Source organism: Talpa occidentalis, unplaced genomic scaffold (genome assembly GCF_014898055.3).
Source record: "Talpa occidentalis isolate TD23 unplaced genomic scaffold, MPIMG_talOcc4v2.1 talOcc4.11, whole genome shotgun sequence".
In the NCBI taxonomy this organism is placed as follows: Eukaryota; Metazoa; Chordata; class Mammalia; order Eulipotyphla; family Talpidae; genus Talpa; species Talpa occidentalis.
The window spans coordinates 91,424,142-91,437,951 of record NW_023601104.1 but is presented as its reverse complement, the minus strand read 5'-3'; the positions used below and the strand labels follow the sequence as shown (position 1 = coordinate 91,437,951).

The following is a 13,810-nucleotide window of genomic DNA, read 5'->3' as shown; positions in this document are numbered from 1 at the left end:
CTGTCCATGGTTAAGCATTCCCTCCTGACTTGACCTAAAGCTGCAGGCCTTCATTTTGAGGCAGTCTTCTCAGGTGGGGGCTGCCATACAACAGCGGCTCTGGTGGGAGAGGCTGGCAAGTCTTGAGTCTTGATGAGTCTTTAGTCCCTTTTTGGGTCCGTGAGGTTGGCTCCCCAATTTATCACATGGAGATAATACTTGGTAAGGGGATTATAAATATGGCTTTGCCTCCCTTCCTTCTGAGACGTAATAGAATGTTCACACCTGTTCCTTAATGCCCTGATTGTTTGTTTCCCCAGGGTTTGGAATCACCTTCTATAGAAAGAATGTAAACAATAGTAGCTCACATTTATTGAGCATTTACTATGTGTGCCAGGCTTCTGCTAAATGCTTTGCATGGATTTATCTCACTTAATTCGTGACTCAGCCCTGGGCGAAGTTGATTTTTTTTCTCATTTCACCAAGGCACAGGGACATTAAGAATGTGGCCTAAATAGGAGAACCAGGATTTGGACCTACAGTATTTTAGAGTCCAGCTCCTGGTCGCTCCATTGTGCTGCCTCCTGTTCTGAGGGCCATCAGGGAGTGGATCCTGGGCCTCTCTGCTGCGCCCGCCTCCAGAATTCTCTCACTAACCCAGCTCTTGCATTGGTCTTGACTCCTTTCCAGCATCCAAAACCTTTTATTTCTTTTTGTCTTCTTTCCTGGATTAGTTCTTTAATCCTCTCCCAAGAGCCTTTCATCCTCTCAAATAAACAAAATATTTAAAGTTTTTTTTTTAAAGCCCTTTCACCCAGTTCTCAAGCAAAAAGATCAGTTAGCATTTGTAACTTCATATGGTTCTGAGCTTTTGGCCTAGCATATAATCATCACAGGTTCACAGAGTCTTCCAGTCATTTCTGGGCTTTTCTGCAGCTCTGATACTACCTCTATTGTATTCTTCCTGCAAAAGAACCATCTTGATGTAACTCCATAGATTCAAAACAGAAAAGGTAGAAGTGTATCTTATCTCAGTGAACAAACTCAAGGGTAAAACCATGAAGTTTAGTCTTTAACTAACATTTTAGAGATTGTTTTATAATCATATGCCAACATCAGAATTCGCTTAAGAATCGAGGCACCTGTCACCATCTGTATAAAGCCTCTTGGCAGGTCTATCTAACCCATTCCACTAAAATAACTTTAGGCACAAATTCTATTTGACAAGCTATCTCTTTTACCAACAAAAGTTGGTTACCAACTGAAGCCTTGAAAGTTGTTAGAAAACAGTATGATTTACTGAATTTATATTTAAACACAATTTGATTTTCATTCTTTCATTAGTAAAGAAGTTTGCAATCCTTAATTGGATGCCTTTCATAGCAGGCTTTTTTCTTGGAGCCTCCCCTATTCAGTTTTATTGCTAAACTGTCAGTGACCCCTTAACTCTCCTTGAACAATATATGACTTTTATTTCATAATATATCTTCAGGCTCAGTTTTTCAGAGTCAGTATTTATTTCTGCCTTTCATCCAGAGTGCACATTTGCCACCAGTATTATCAGTCTACTGGTTTCCTTCTTCAGAAGGCACTTCTCTGTGCCTTCCTGCCAGGTTGATTATGGGACCTTCAGAGGCTAATGTGATTTTCCTTGCTGCCATTATTAGGTACATGAGCTTCCCTTGACTGTCATCCCCATACTTCCTTCTAGGCTTTGAACCTCTCTAGAAGTGCTTCCTATTTCAAAGTGCTGGCTTTCCTCCCGCCCCACCCATCTCCTCTTCTCTGTGAACTCCTTAAACAAGTGCATGTCCTCCAGATTATGAACGATTTGGGAGCAGGAACTTGTGCTGTTTCTTGGCAGTCCCTCAGCACCTATCCAATAAATGTAGGTTGAATTTTGCTGAAATGAAATAACTACTTAGGCATATGACTTTCCGTGTGATCCCAGTATTGCAAAATGCATGAAGAGAGAAGAAAATAATTTTCTAACTAAAATCAGGAAAGTCAAGAATAGAGATAGAGCGTGTACACACAAAAGGGAAAACGAATAGGTTTTTGATGAAAGAAAATTCTGTGACTTTTTATTTGCTTGTTAAGTCCTTTTTCCAATTAGATTAGGTTAGTTTTGCTTCTTTTATTTCTGTGTAGTAAAATACACATGTCATAACATTCAACCCATTTTAAGTGAAAAGTTGAGTGGTATCAAAAGTGTTCAGACTGCTGTGCAGACCTCGCCACCATCCGTACCTGGAGCTCGTCTCAGCTGTAGAACTGAAACTCTGTGCCTATCCATCAAGAACTCTTTATTCTCCCTCTGATTTTGACCATTCTTCAGCTCCTCATGTAAGTGAAATCAGATGATATTTATACTGTTGTGACTGGTGTATTTCTCTTAGTGTGCTGCCCTCAAGGTCCCTTCATGTTGTAGAGTATCACAGACCTTCCTTTTTTAAGGCTAATTAATGTTTTATTATGCGTACATGCCACATATTGAATAGTGTGTGGTATGTATATACACGTTTTATGTATATTCCACGTTTTATTTATCCGTTCCATTTTCTATGGACATCTGGGTTGCTTCCACATTTTGACATCATGTATTATGCTGCTAGGAACATGGGTGTGCAAGTTGAGTTTTGCCAATTCTTAGACGTTAAACAGAATCCTACAGTATTTTTCTGTATCTGGTTGCTTTCACTACCATGATTTTGAGAGTCTTCACTGCTGTTGTGTTTATCGGTAGTCATTCCTTTTTATTGTTGTATGGTATTCTGTGATATTCCCACAATGTGTTGATCCACCTTCATGTTGAGTGAGCATTAAGGGGATTGCAGTTTTTTACTAATACAAATACAAACTCAATGAAAATTTTATACAACTTTTTAAAAAATCCATATATTTTCACTTCTTTTGGGCAAATACTTAGGAGTAGAATTTATATGTAAATGGAAGTTTAAACTTACAAGAAACAAACAATTTTCAGAAACTGTTATATCAGTTTATACCTTTATCAGCAATTAATGAGAATCCTACTTGCACTATTGCCCACCAACATTTGGTATTAACTGTTGGATTTTAAACATTTAGTAAATGTAAATGATATTTTCATTTTCCTGACAATCACTGATGTTGAGACCTTTTTATGTGTTATTGGCCATTTATCAATATATATTTTCTTCTCTAAGTGTCTACGCCAATATTTTATATATTTTTAAATAGGTCTGTCATTGTATTGTTGAAATCAACAATGATAGGGCTTCTTTATATATTATCAATAGAAATCTTTGATCACATCTATGTATTGCAAGTATTTTTCTCCAGGGTATGACTTGACTGTTCATCTTTTTAGTGATACGTTTTGATAATCAGAACTGTTTCATTTTAGTGACATTTATCAATGTTTTAATCATAATTAGAACTTTCATAGCCTAAGACATTTTTGTGTACCTCAAGCCTACTAATATATTCTCATGTTTTCTTCTAGCAGCTTTATGGTACTAGTTTCAGAGGACTAGGTTTAGGGAACTGTGATCCAATTTATTTTTCTGAAGGGAGTAAAGAGTAGAGGTTGACATTCATTTTTTCCAGATGGATAGCCAGTAGTTCCAGCACCATTTGTTAAAAAGAAGTTTTTCTTTTCCCCCTTCAGTTCTCTTGGCAGCTTGGTCAAAAATGAATTGACCATATATTTATGGGTCCATTTCTGGACTCCTTATCCTGTTTCAGTTTCATCAGTCTATTTATTTACTCTTAGGCCTACACTGCACAGCTTTCATTGTAGTTTTATAGTAGCCTTAAAGTCAGGTAACGTAAGGCGCCTTTTTCAAGATTGTTTTAACCATTCCAGAATCTTTTACTTTTCCATATAAACTTTAAAATCCGCTTGTCTTCAACAATTACAGCAAAGCCTGCTGGGATATTGATTGTGATTGCACTGAGTCTATTGGGGTGATTACTAGTTGTGGTGGCTACCTAAGTTTTTATCTGATGAGCACACTGGATAAAACAAGAGAGGGTAAACAGAAGCTGGCAGATACTGGAGAGGAACCAACATTTGGAAGAAGGAAACCCAAAGGGTGAATTTTGTTTGTATTATATTTATTACCCTTTATCCTAAGGGCAGGTCACAGTTTGCTTCACCTGGTACACTTAGAGCTTACATAGAAATTCAGGGTCTCACTGGCTTGAGAATCCAGAAGATGAGATGTGTTTTTTGCTTTTTGCACTATGTCGACATTTGCACTGATGGTGCAAAAACAATGGTGGTTTTGTAATACCATGCCTGCCTCTGCACAAATTAAGGCAGTGTCCCCTAGCTGTAGCAGTACTCACTGTGTTCTTTACCACCAGAGCGTGTGGTTTAAAGAGAAATGCCAGTGCTACTTGAGAACATCCTTGACAAGTAGTAATAATTAAGTCTTGACTCTGGATTACATATCTCTTTAATATTATGTCTGCCAACGTGGGGCATATACATAGCACTTCTCTGATTGTTTCAATCACTTGGAGCCTACAGAAAACATGCTTGGGAAACATTTTTTACTTGAAAGAAATGATAGACAAACTGTAGTTATCCAGACTTGGACGTTTGGCAGATTTCTCCTTAAAAGAACAGTGAGCCTATCACTTCAAAGAAAACAACCGGCAATATTTCCTGTCAATGATAAAATTCTAGCTTTCAAGAAAAAAATTAGTTTTGGAAGGTTTGTATGCACTTCTAGCAATTTGATAGCCTCCTAATATGTGATGTTAATAAATATGATGTTTTTATATTGTATAGTGAAACGTGTCCACATCTGGAAGGTCCGCATAACTCCTTCTATGTGTCAGTATTCCTAAAGACTAATGCTTGATGTTACAAATCTTATCTGGATAAAAAGATCTATTTAAAAGGCAGGATAGACCAATAAAATATCAAAAGTTCATTGTTTTAGTTTCAGGTTTTACATTCCAGCTAATTTGAAGACTACTAATTATGGAGTTTTGGTGATGGTCAAATACAGCCATAGCTACTCTCACCTTGCTGGTCTCCTGCTCTCCCAGCCTCACTGCCCCTGTGCACTTGGGGAGAGTTGAGTGACCACACACTCTGTGGATGGGGCTTCAGTGAGTCTAAAATAGCACACACACATACAGCCCACACAGACGTGTTAAAGGTCTGTCAAAAGTTTAACTGATTGTGTCTTAACCCCTATCTCTGATGATTCCTTTTCTTGGATGAAAGCAAGGGGCTTGTCACTTTCTGGTACTGTATGCATTTAGGTTCCCATATGTTTTCATCATTTTGTTGGGTTTGAAATCAGTGTATTGTAGCACCTTATTCAGCTTGTTCTTTTTTCAAGGTAGCAGCAATAATCTCTTGAAACTTCCTACCAGTTACTCAAATCAGAAGTTTTTGAATGATTTATGTTTGTTTCTTGTCTTTGATTTAACTCCCGGTGAATAATTTCCAGGATAAAGAATGAAAACCTTATATTAAAATAGAGAAGGTTCCATTTCATTATTTCTGAAAGTGAAGGGTGGAATTCCCCCTCATGATCCCTGGAGTTTCAAAGGCATCCCAGAGGCCTGTCTAGCCCACTCACTCCCTCTTCTCAGGCTTTGGGTGGTAGAACCAAAAAAAAAAAAAAAAGGAAAAAAAGAAAAGGAATCCAACACTGCAAGGATGCCAACATGGAAGCGAGAGTAAAAACGGAGTGGGGGGCGGGGGGCGCAGACAATGTGAACAGGCAGTCTGCAACAGCCTAGAGCACAGGGTGATGGCTACACAGGAACATATCATCAGGCTCTGGAGTCACCAGCTCTGATAGGGGAGCAGGACGTAGGTTTGAATAGGAAACTGAATGCTTTAAAAAGGTGAATGTGGGTCCCACTTCCATTGCCCATTTACTGGATTGAAGGGGATGCAAACACATTCCTTCCCTATTAGCCTGTCTTCATGCTCAGCACAGAGCATGAGAGTAGCAGTAGCCCTGTGGCTGATGCTGTGCAATGGGGTGGTTCTTTTTAGCAATGTGGAACCGTTTGGACTCCACAAGTTGTAATACACCGATGACTATAGGGTGCTGACTTTGCAACACAGAATCTTCTGGGGGTAAATGCAGTTCATGTTTTCTGTATCCTCCCTCAAAGGACTGTAGGGCTTTGGCAGCAGTGAAATGGAACTGTTTGGTGGGAAGAAAAATAGTAATAATAGTAGTGGAAATAGATTTTTGGAGCCATTCCTCTTTCACTGGTGTTAACTCTCTAGTCACCACAACAACCCAATGAGATCAGTACAGTTATCATATCCTCACTTCTCAGATGAGGAAAATTTGGACGAATAAAATAGAGATTCCATGTAAAGAAGGCCAAGTGGAGAGAATCCTTCCCTCCTTATTCTCTCCGTATCCATTTGGACTTTGTCAATCTGATACAACCCCACTTGCCCTGGGAGGCATTAGAAATGGGACATACAACATCCCATGCAGTCACTCTAGTTTTGCCGTTGGAAATAGCCCACAGAGCCAAAGGGGTTCCCCATCACATTATGTAATGCCACCTAATCACATAGCTTCCTTACTCTGGCCAGCACTGCTTTGTACTACTCCTAGGAGCCCTGCTCACATCTGGAGGATTTTCAGCGTTTATTTATTTATTTTTTTTTTTTTTACTTTTTTTTTTTTTTTAAGATTTATTTATTTATTTATTTATTTATTTATACAAGCACTGGGTACAGTCAGAAGCGCAGGAGGGTGAGAGAATTCACCAGAGCCAAGTGGGGAACAGAACAGACAGACTGACGAAACACACTGCTGAGGGGAGCAGCGGGCAGCAGGAGAGGTCTGCGCCCCACGTGGGACCCTCACCGGTGGTCGGGGATCGAACCAGTGCTGCAGAGGCTGCGAGCAGCCTCACAGCCCAGTGCTCAACCACTGCGCCACCAGGGGAGGCCCGATTTTCAGCATTTAAAGCAACACCTTTGTAATCCTTACCAAGTGCTGGGACCATAGTGCTTAAGGTTGAGATTTATACATGAAGAAATTTTAGCCTCTTGCTGTCCTTATATATCTGTACATTCCATAAAGTGCTGTGGAAGTAGATGGCTATCCTTTCTTGGGAAGAAATAGTAAGATTCTCCCCAGAAAGCACTTCCTTCGTGGCTTTACAGTGTTTCTCAATAGAAGCATCACTGGCATTTTGAGCAGCACATGCTTTTCCAAGTACAAGGGTCTTCCTTGCATTTCTGAACCTTTAGCACCCTGACTTCCACCTATTAAATGTCAAGTCATCCCCACCCCCATTATTATGACAACAGAAAGCATACCCATACACTTCCCAACACCCTCAAGAGGGGCAGAAGCTTACATGATAGCTCAGGAGTTGTTGGAATTGGATTTGGGGGAAGATAGGAAAATGGACTGTAGAATTACACTTTGTGGGACTGTCACATTCCCCTTTCTCATCGCCGCCCCACATTCTTATGACATCACGTCTTGACATTGAAAGCCAAGTATAGAGAGTGCAACAGCCTGTTCGGGAGATTTTGCTTTCTAAAGACCAGTGCAATTTACAGATTGTCTCCAAGTGCTTGAAAGCCAACATCCATTTCATGGAACAGACATTAAAGGGCTAAGGGTAACCCTCTAGTTTGTATTGACTATAGGCTGGGTGGGTGCTACACAAAGGGCCTTTCCATGGAGAGAAACATTTAGTCCTCTGTGTTTACACTGTTAGTGCCACTGTGTAATACAGAAAGTAAACAGGCAAAGATGAGAATGTGGTATTCAGAAAAACTTGTCATATAGCTGCCTACTAACTACATAGGAAGTAAAGACAAAATACAGCAGAGTTTACTAGGAATCTTGGAGTCTGAATCAAATGTTAAACATTCCGAGCATTCCCACAGCTGACTGCCTATATTTTCTATTCTCGAAATAACATAAAACTATTAGAAGTTATTTACAAGGAATATGTGCAATATTAAATACTTGTATTGAGCAAATTAAATTTTGGAATTATTGAACCTCAGAAATTTGGTGGGAGTAGAAAGTATATAACTAGTAAACTGGAATGAGCTAGGTTCCAGAGAGTGAGATGGGATTATGGATGGAAATGAAACCTCTCAGAGGCCAGGGCACGGCCTGTGCAGCGGTATCGTCTCAGGCGTGAGCGTGCGCCAACTCCTCTCCTTCACTCCCAGCGCTTACATGTTGCAAACCCCAATGACTTGTGTTTTTTTGTGAGACACCAGCCCTGAGTAACAGCCTCTCACATTCAAAGCAAGCAGATTTCTTGTGGCACTTACCACACTGCCTTGCACAGCTGAGCACTCCCACCCAGGGCTGCACTGTAAAAATTCCTGCCTCTTTTCTAAAAACCTCTAGTTGCATGAGAAACTTCCTTTTGTGATTTGGAGACTGGGCTTGTGTTACTAATGGGATTAAAAACAGCTTTCACTATAAAAGTTTATGAATGTTACATTCTGTTCAATATGTGTGCATTTGGCTGAATAAATTTAGCCGAAGTCCTCTATTTAATCTTTTCTTGCCCATTGTCCTACTCGTTATACCACCACAGACCCCTTAGTGCATGCACACCTGAGAGACTATGCCTGACCATCTCCAAATTACAGACCCTATTTCTGACACACAGCAGGAAGCCATTAAGGTAAATGCTTCCTGGGAATATTTGTTATTAAAGCAGTTCCTAGACCATAAAGCTAATCTACGAGATGCATTCTGACATAAACTGTATTGTTACATAAATCCTTTAATAGCTAACCCTTGTGTCTAGATTGCGAAAACTATTACCAGCAAGCTTGTGATGGAAATAGAATCACAATTAATGACTTTTCTGACCTTTGGTCCAGTTGTCATAAATAATAGTTTCATTCTAGATTCCAAGGCCTGTGCTAATTGGTATGGAAATCTCAAGGTTATTCAGCCAGTTTGTGCTGTTTCATCTGTCTCTTCCCTTGTCTTCATTTGTTCAGTGGATCAGCCCACTCCTATTCGAACCTTCTCTGGATACCTTTTGCCTTTGGCCCTCCTTCCACTGACAACTCACTTAGTTCCCTTAGCTGTTCCATTACTTACACTTATCTTTAGTAAACTTTTCTCTTCCCGCACTAATGAGAGAAGAGATAACAGGTTCCTCTGACCCCTTCTTTGCTAACCTGTAATTCCTCTTTTTTTTTTTTTTTTTTTTTGTGGGACCCTTACCGGTGGCCAGGGATCGAACCGGCACTGCAGAGGCTGCGGGCAGCCTCGCAGCCCAGCGCTCAACTGCTGCGCCACCAGGGGAGGCCCTGTAATTCCTCTTTAACGTTTATGCAACTCTTTCTTTGTTAATAATGTTGACATTTTTATTAATGTATTTTGGTGCTTATTTATATTCAGTCATAGGTGGCCACATTTTTCCATAGCCCCAGAAGCCCCTTGAGAAAGATCATCTTTTTAACTATGTAACAGCATAGACCTTATGGCATTTCAAGATGGATCACTGAAGATTAAATGTCATACTCAAAAAATTATTAAGTAAGCAAGCTCTGAGCTTTTTGGTTCTGTTCCCCAAGAAGATTAGCTTAAGTGTGTAATTGTGTAACTGAACTGTGGGAGCCAAACTGTGGGGGATGGGCAAGGGTTGTGACGCAAAGAGGTGAGGTGCTGTGGGTAGGAAACCTTTCCTCTGTGGACTTCAGAATCCATTTCACAGACGTCCCCTTAACTAGGTCTTTGGAAGTCTCTTTGAAAGAAGCAGGGACACCAAAGTAGAGACATGAAATGAGCCAACTCTAAGGGAGTTCACAGGTAAGAGAAGAGCCTGAACTTCTGGCCCCCAAAGACATTCCACTTTGCCCCCTCTCACAGGACTCTGGGGAGTCATTAGGACCCAGGCTATAAGTTGCCAGGTGACGTGTAGGTCAAGACTCAGGAAGGTCTGGATAACATCACCCTAATGTTGCTGCATCTTTACCACTGAAATAAGCATTAACACCAAAGGAAATTTACAAGGAAAATAACAAAATGATTTAAATGATTATGACTGTTTTCTTAAATCAGGCATTATTTCATTTCTCTAAGCCCCATCAGCTATGGTTTGGGGCAAGGTTGTTCACATGAAGTAATTCATGTTTCTTCTATGTATAATTTTCTGGTCACTGTACCGAAAGGTGGTGTTTGGGAGTGTGGGGGGTAGAGCGGGGGAGTTGCAGGGTAGTCAAAGAAGGTTCGTAAAAGAATATCCAAAAGTATTAAGGACTGCCAAATATGACTGTTCTATAAGTGGATTTGTTTAATTGTGGTAAAATATATATAACATAAAATTTACTAGTTTAAGTACTTACTTCAACAGCATTTATTGCATTCACAATGCTGTGTGGTCAACACTACCAACCCAGCCACCTCCAGTACTTTTTCAACATCACAAACTGAAACTCAGTACCCATTAAAAAATAATTATCAGGCCTCCCTGGTGGCACAGGGACAGGGGTTAAGACGCAACCTATGCAGCGGTCCCCAGCCACTGCAGCGTGAGTTCGATTCCCGGCTGGCCGGGGAGAAACCCACATGGAGGGACAGGCCTCTCCTGTCTCGCCCGCTGCTCCCCTCAGCAGTGTGCTTTAGTCTGTCTGCCTGTTCTGTTCCCCATTCTGTCTGTGGTGAATCCTCTCACACCCCGCATCTCTGGCCTCTACCCCAATTCTTGTATAAAAATAAATAAATCTTTTAAAAAATAATAATTATCATTCCCATCTCCACAGCCCCAGGCAAACACTACTACACTTTCTGTCTCTATGAATTTGACTATCCTAGGTACCACATATAAGTGAAATCATATAATGTGTTCATTTATGACTGACATACTTCACTTTGCATAATGTCTTCAGAGTTTATCCATGTATATCAAGTATCAGAATTTCCTTCCTTTTCAAGGCTGAGTAATATTCCACCATGTGTATGCATCATATTGTATTTAGCCATTCATCTGTTGATGGATATGTGGGCTGACTTTTGGCTATTATGAATAGTTCTGCATGAAGATTGGTGTACAACTATCTGAGGTCCCTACTTTCAGTTCCTTTGGGTTTATACCTAGGAGCGGAATTGCTAGATCACTTGGGAACTCTGTATTTAGCTTTTTGAGGGACTGCCAGAATGTTTCCTGGAACATTTATTCCATTTTATATTCCCAGCAACAATTCATGAGAGTTCTAACTTCTCCATATGCTTGCCAGCACTTGTTAACTTCTGTTTTGTTTTGAATATTAGCCCTCCTAGTGGGTATGAAGTGGTAGTAAATGGAAAAACTCTATTTTTTTAACCTGGAAGAAATGGACTGAGTAGGGAAATGTAGGAGCCTATAGTTATGAAGACTTCAACTCAATGTATACAGATACAGTCACCAGTATTAAAAATTTTAGAATTTGGGCAAGGAGGACAGAGTTTCTCACAGATAGCATGGTACAGGTGCTGAAGAGCATGAGCCCTTTACCTTCCCTGTGTGTACACTAAATGTGAACCTGGCTTAGGGACCCAGTTCAGCTAAATTTAGAAAAATGAAAAAAGTACCTTCACACACCAGTTATGCTATTCCATGATGGGTCATAAGCTTGAATATAAACACATTTTTAAAATTTAGGTACTTCACTAATGGGTGGTTAAGAAAAATCAAGAATTCTGTAAAATTCACCCCTATACTTTTGAAGTTGATGTTAGAGAAGATGATTGTTCCTCTGTTTCTGCCTTAAACTAACTTACCCTCCTGTATTTGTTGTACACTGATGAAGACAGAGTTTCTCTGATGACCCAGACCTCACAATAGGAGCTACAAATAGAACGGAGAACAGCGCAAACATCGTCTTTATATTTTTGTCTTTGTGCAGCTACACAAAGACAGTGGGTGCATTAGATAACTTATTAATCTAATCAATTTGTAGTTTACTTTTTTTTTTAAGATTTATTTATTTATACAAGCACTGGGTACAGTCAGAGGTGCAGGAGGGTGAGAGAATTCACCAGAGTCAGAGCAGGGAACAGAACAGGCAGACTGACGAAGTACACTGCTGAGGGGAGCAGCGGGCAGCAGGAGAGGTCTGTGTGCCATGTGGGACCCTCGACCAGCAGCCGGGGATCGAACCGGCGCTGCAGAGGCTGCGGGCAGCTTCGCAACCCAGCGCTCAACCGCTGCGCCACGGGGGAGGCCCATCAATTTGTAATTTACTTTTAATTTCAAACTGTGTTTATTTCAATAAAGGAAAAATACCTGAGATATTTCTCTCCTTCCCTTTTTATTGTTCATACAACCACTCTAAGTAATTTACTTTCTTTTCTTTTCAGGAGCCTCCAAACAGGTAGCTTTGCCTGGGAGGGCGAGGTAGAGAACAACGCGTACAGCAAGGCTACAGGGGTGGTCCCTCAGCATAAATATCATCCCACCGCAGGCAGTTACCAACTCCATTTTGCCCTGCAGCAACTTGAACAACAAAAACTTCAGTCCAGACAACTTCTGGATCAGAGTCGAGCCCGGCATCAGGTGATTAAAAATAAGGCTTTTTCCATGTGCTAATTCTTCTGTCTGTTGGTTAGGGGGGAAAATTGATTAAATCAGTGGGAAATATAGTACTAGTTTCCTAATATAAACACCCCATGGCTTGGATGGTTCCTGAAAAATCTACTCAGAAAAAGAATGTTCTGAAGTCATTGACATTGGTTTTGCTGCAAGGTGAGGCTAAATGAGTTGTGGCATTCTTTCTTTCATTTGAGTGTTTATCCACAGAAATCTCTATTGAAGTATTTACCTTTTCTGTTGTATAATTTTAGGTCAGTAACTTCCCAGAGGGTCTGATTCCCATGTAACTGGAAGCTAACATTTTAAGGAATTCTTTCCCCCAAATATACTACTTCCTTACCCTCACAGAGTTGTTATGTATTGCATATATTAAACCTTCAGGACCTATCAAGAATTTCAAAGAATAAATAACTTTTAAGTCTTCTAGGAAATAGTCAATGGTTAAGTTGTTGGTCTTTTGGTTTGACAGTTACTCATTCAACAAATGTTTATTGAGTGCCTGTCATGTGCTAGGCGCTGTTGTAAATAGTGGAGCCTTAACAACCGTACACACAAAAATCCTTGCTGTTTTAGAATTTATGCCCTAATGAAATAGAATTACCTACTTGTTGTCTATAGAAATGACAGAAACTCCTGAGCATACATACAAGGGAACTGTCTAAGTTTATTGCACTAGTATATATCGTCATGGCCCCAATTACAGAAAAAGGGTGACTTCACCAAAAAAGGCAGGCCATAAAGAGTTAATGTTTCTTGATGACTCAGGGTGATCACAAGGATGAGTTGTGCATGTTCTATTGGACTAAATTGGTAATGATTCCATGAGCTTCCCTGATACTTGCTTAAGTGAAGACATTTGATCATCGTGTAGGGAGCATATAAACTGTCTTTTGCTTTTTGTTATAAAAATACACTGCATAGTATGTATTAGTTGGTACAAAATTAATATTCAACCAAAGACTGAAGCAGCATTTCCCAAAGTTGTCTTTTTCCTCTAAATTATGATATAAATTATGCTCTCTAGTTTTAGTTATCTTTTCAGCTATCATCCAGATTTATTATTTTATTTATTATATTTATTATTTTATTTATTATTATTATTATTTATTATTTTATGGTCATTTATCACTTGATCATCTTTATCTGTGATAGTGTATTCTGTAAATTATATTAATTTATTATAATTGAGAAAATTATAACTGCAGACATTTGTGAAGTAGTTCTTTAGATCATTTTTACTCGAGTAAAATCCAACCTTTTTTTCCAGAAAGCATAG

General features: G+C 39.7%; 1 protein-coding gene across 9 annotated transcripts in view; it reads left to right on the top strand.

The window, feature by feature from the left end:
• The window catches only part of TTLL5 (tubulin tyrosine ligase like 5), a 259,441-nt gene that overhangs the window by 153,787 nt on the left and 91,844 nt on the right, over positions 1 to 13,810 (top strand). For all 9 annotated transcript variants that reach the window (XM_037503833.2, XM_054691987.1, XM_037503831.2 and 6 more), the window contains one exon: positions 12,303 to 12,498. In XM_037503833.2, the coding sequence (XP_037359730.1) occupies positions 12,303 to 12,498 (196 nt within the window). The remainder of the gene's footprint in view (positions 1 to 12,302; positions 12,499 to 13,810) is intronic.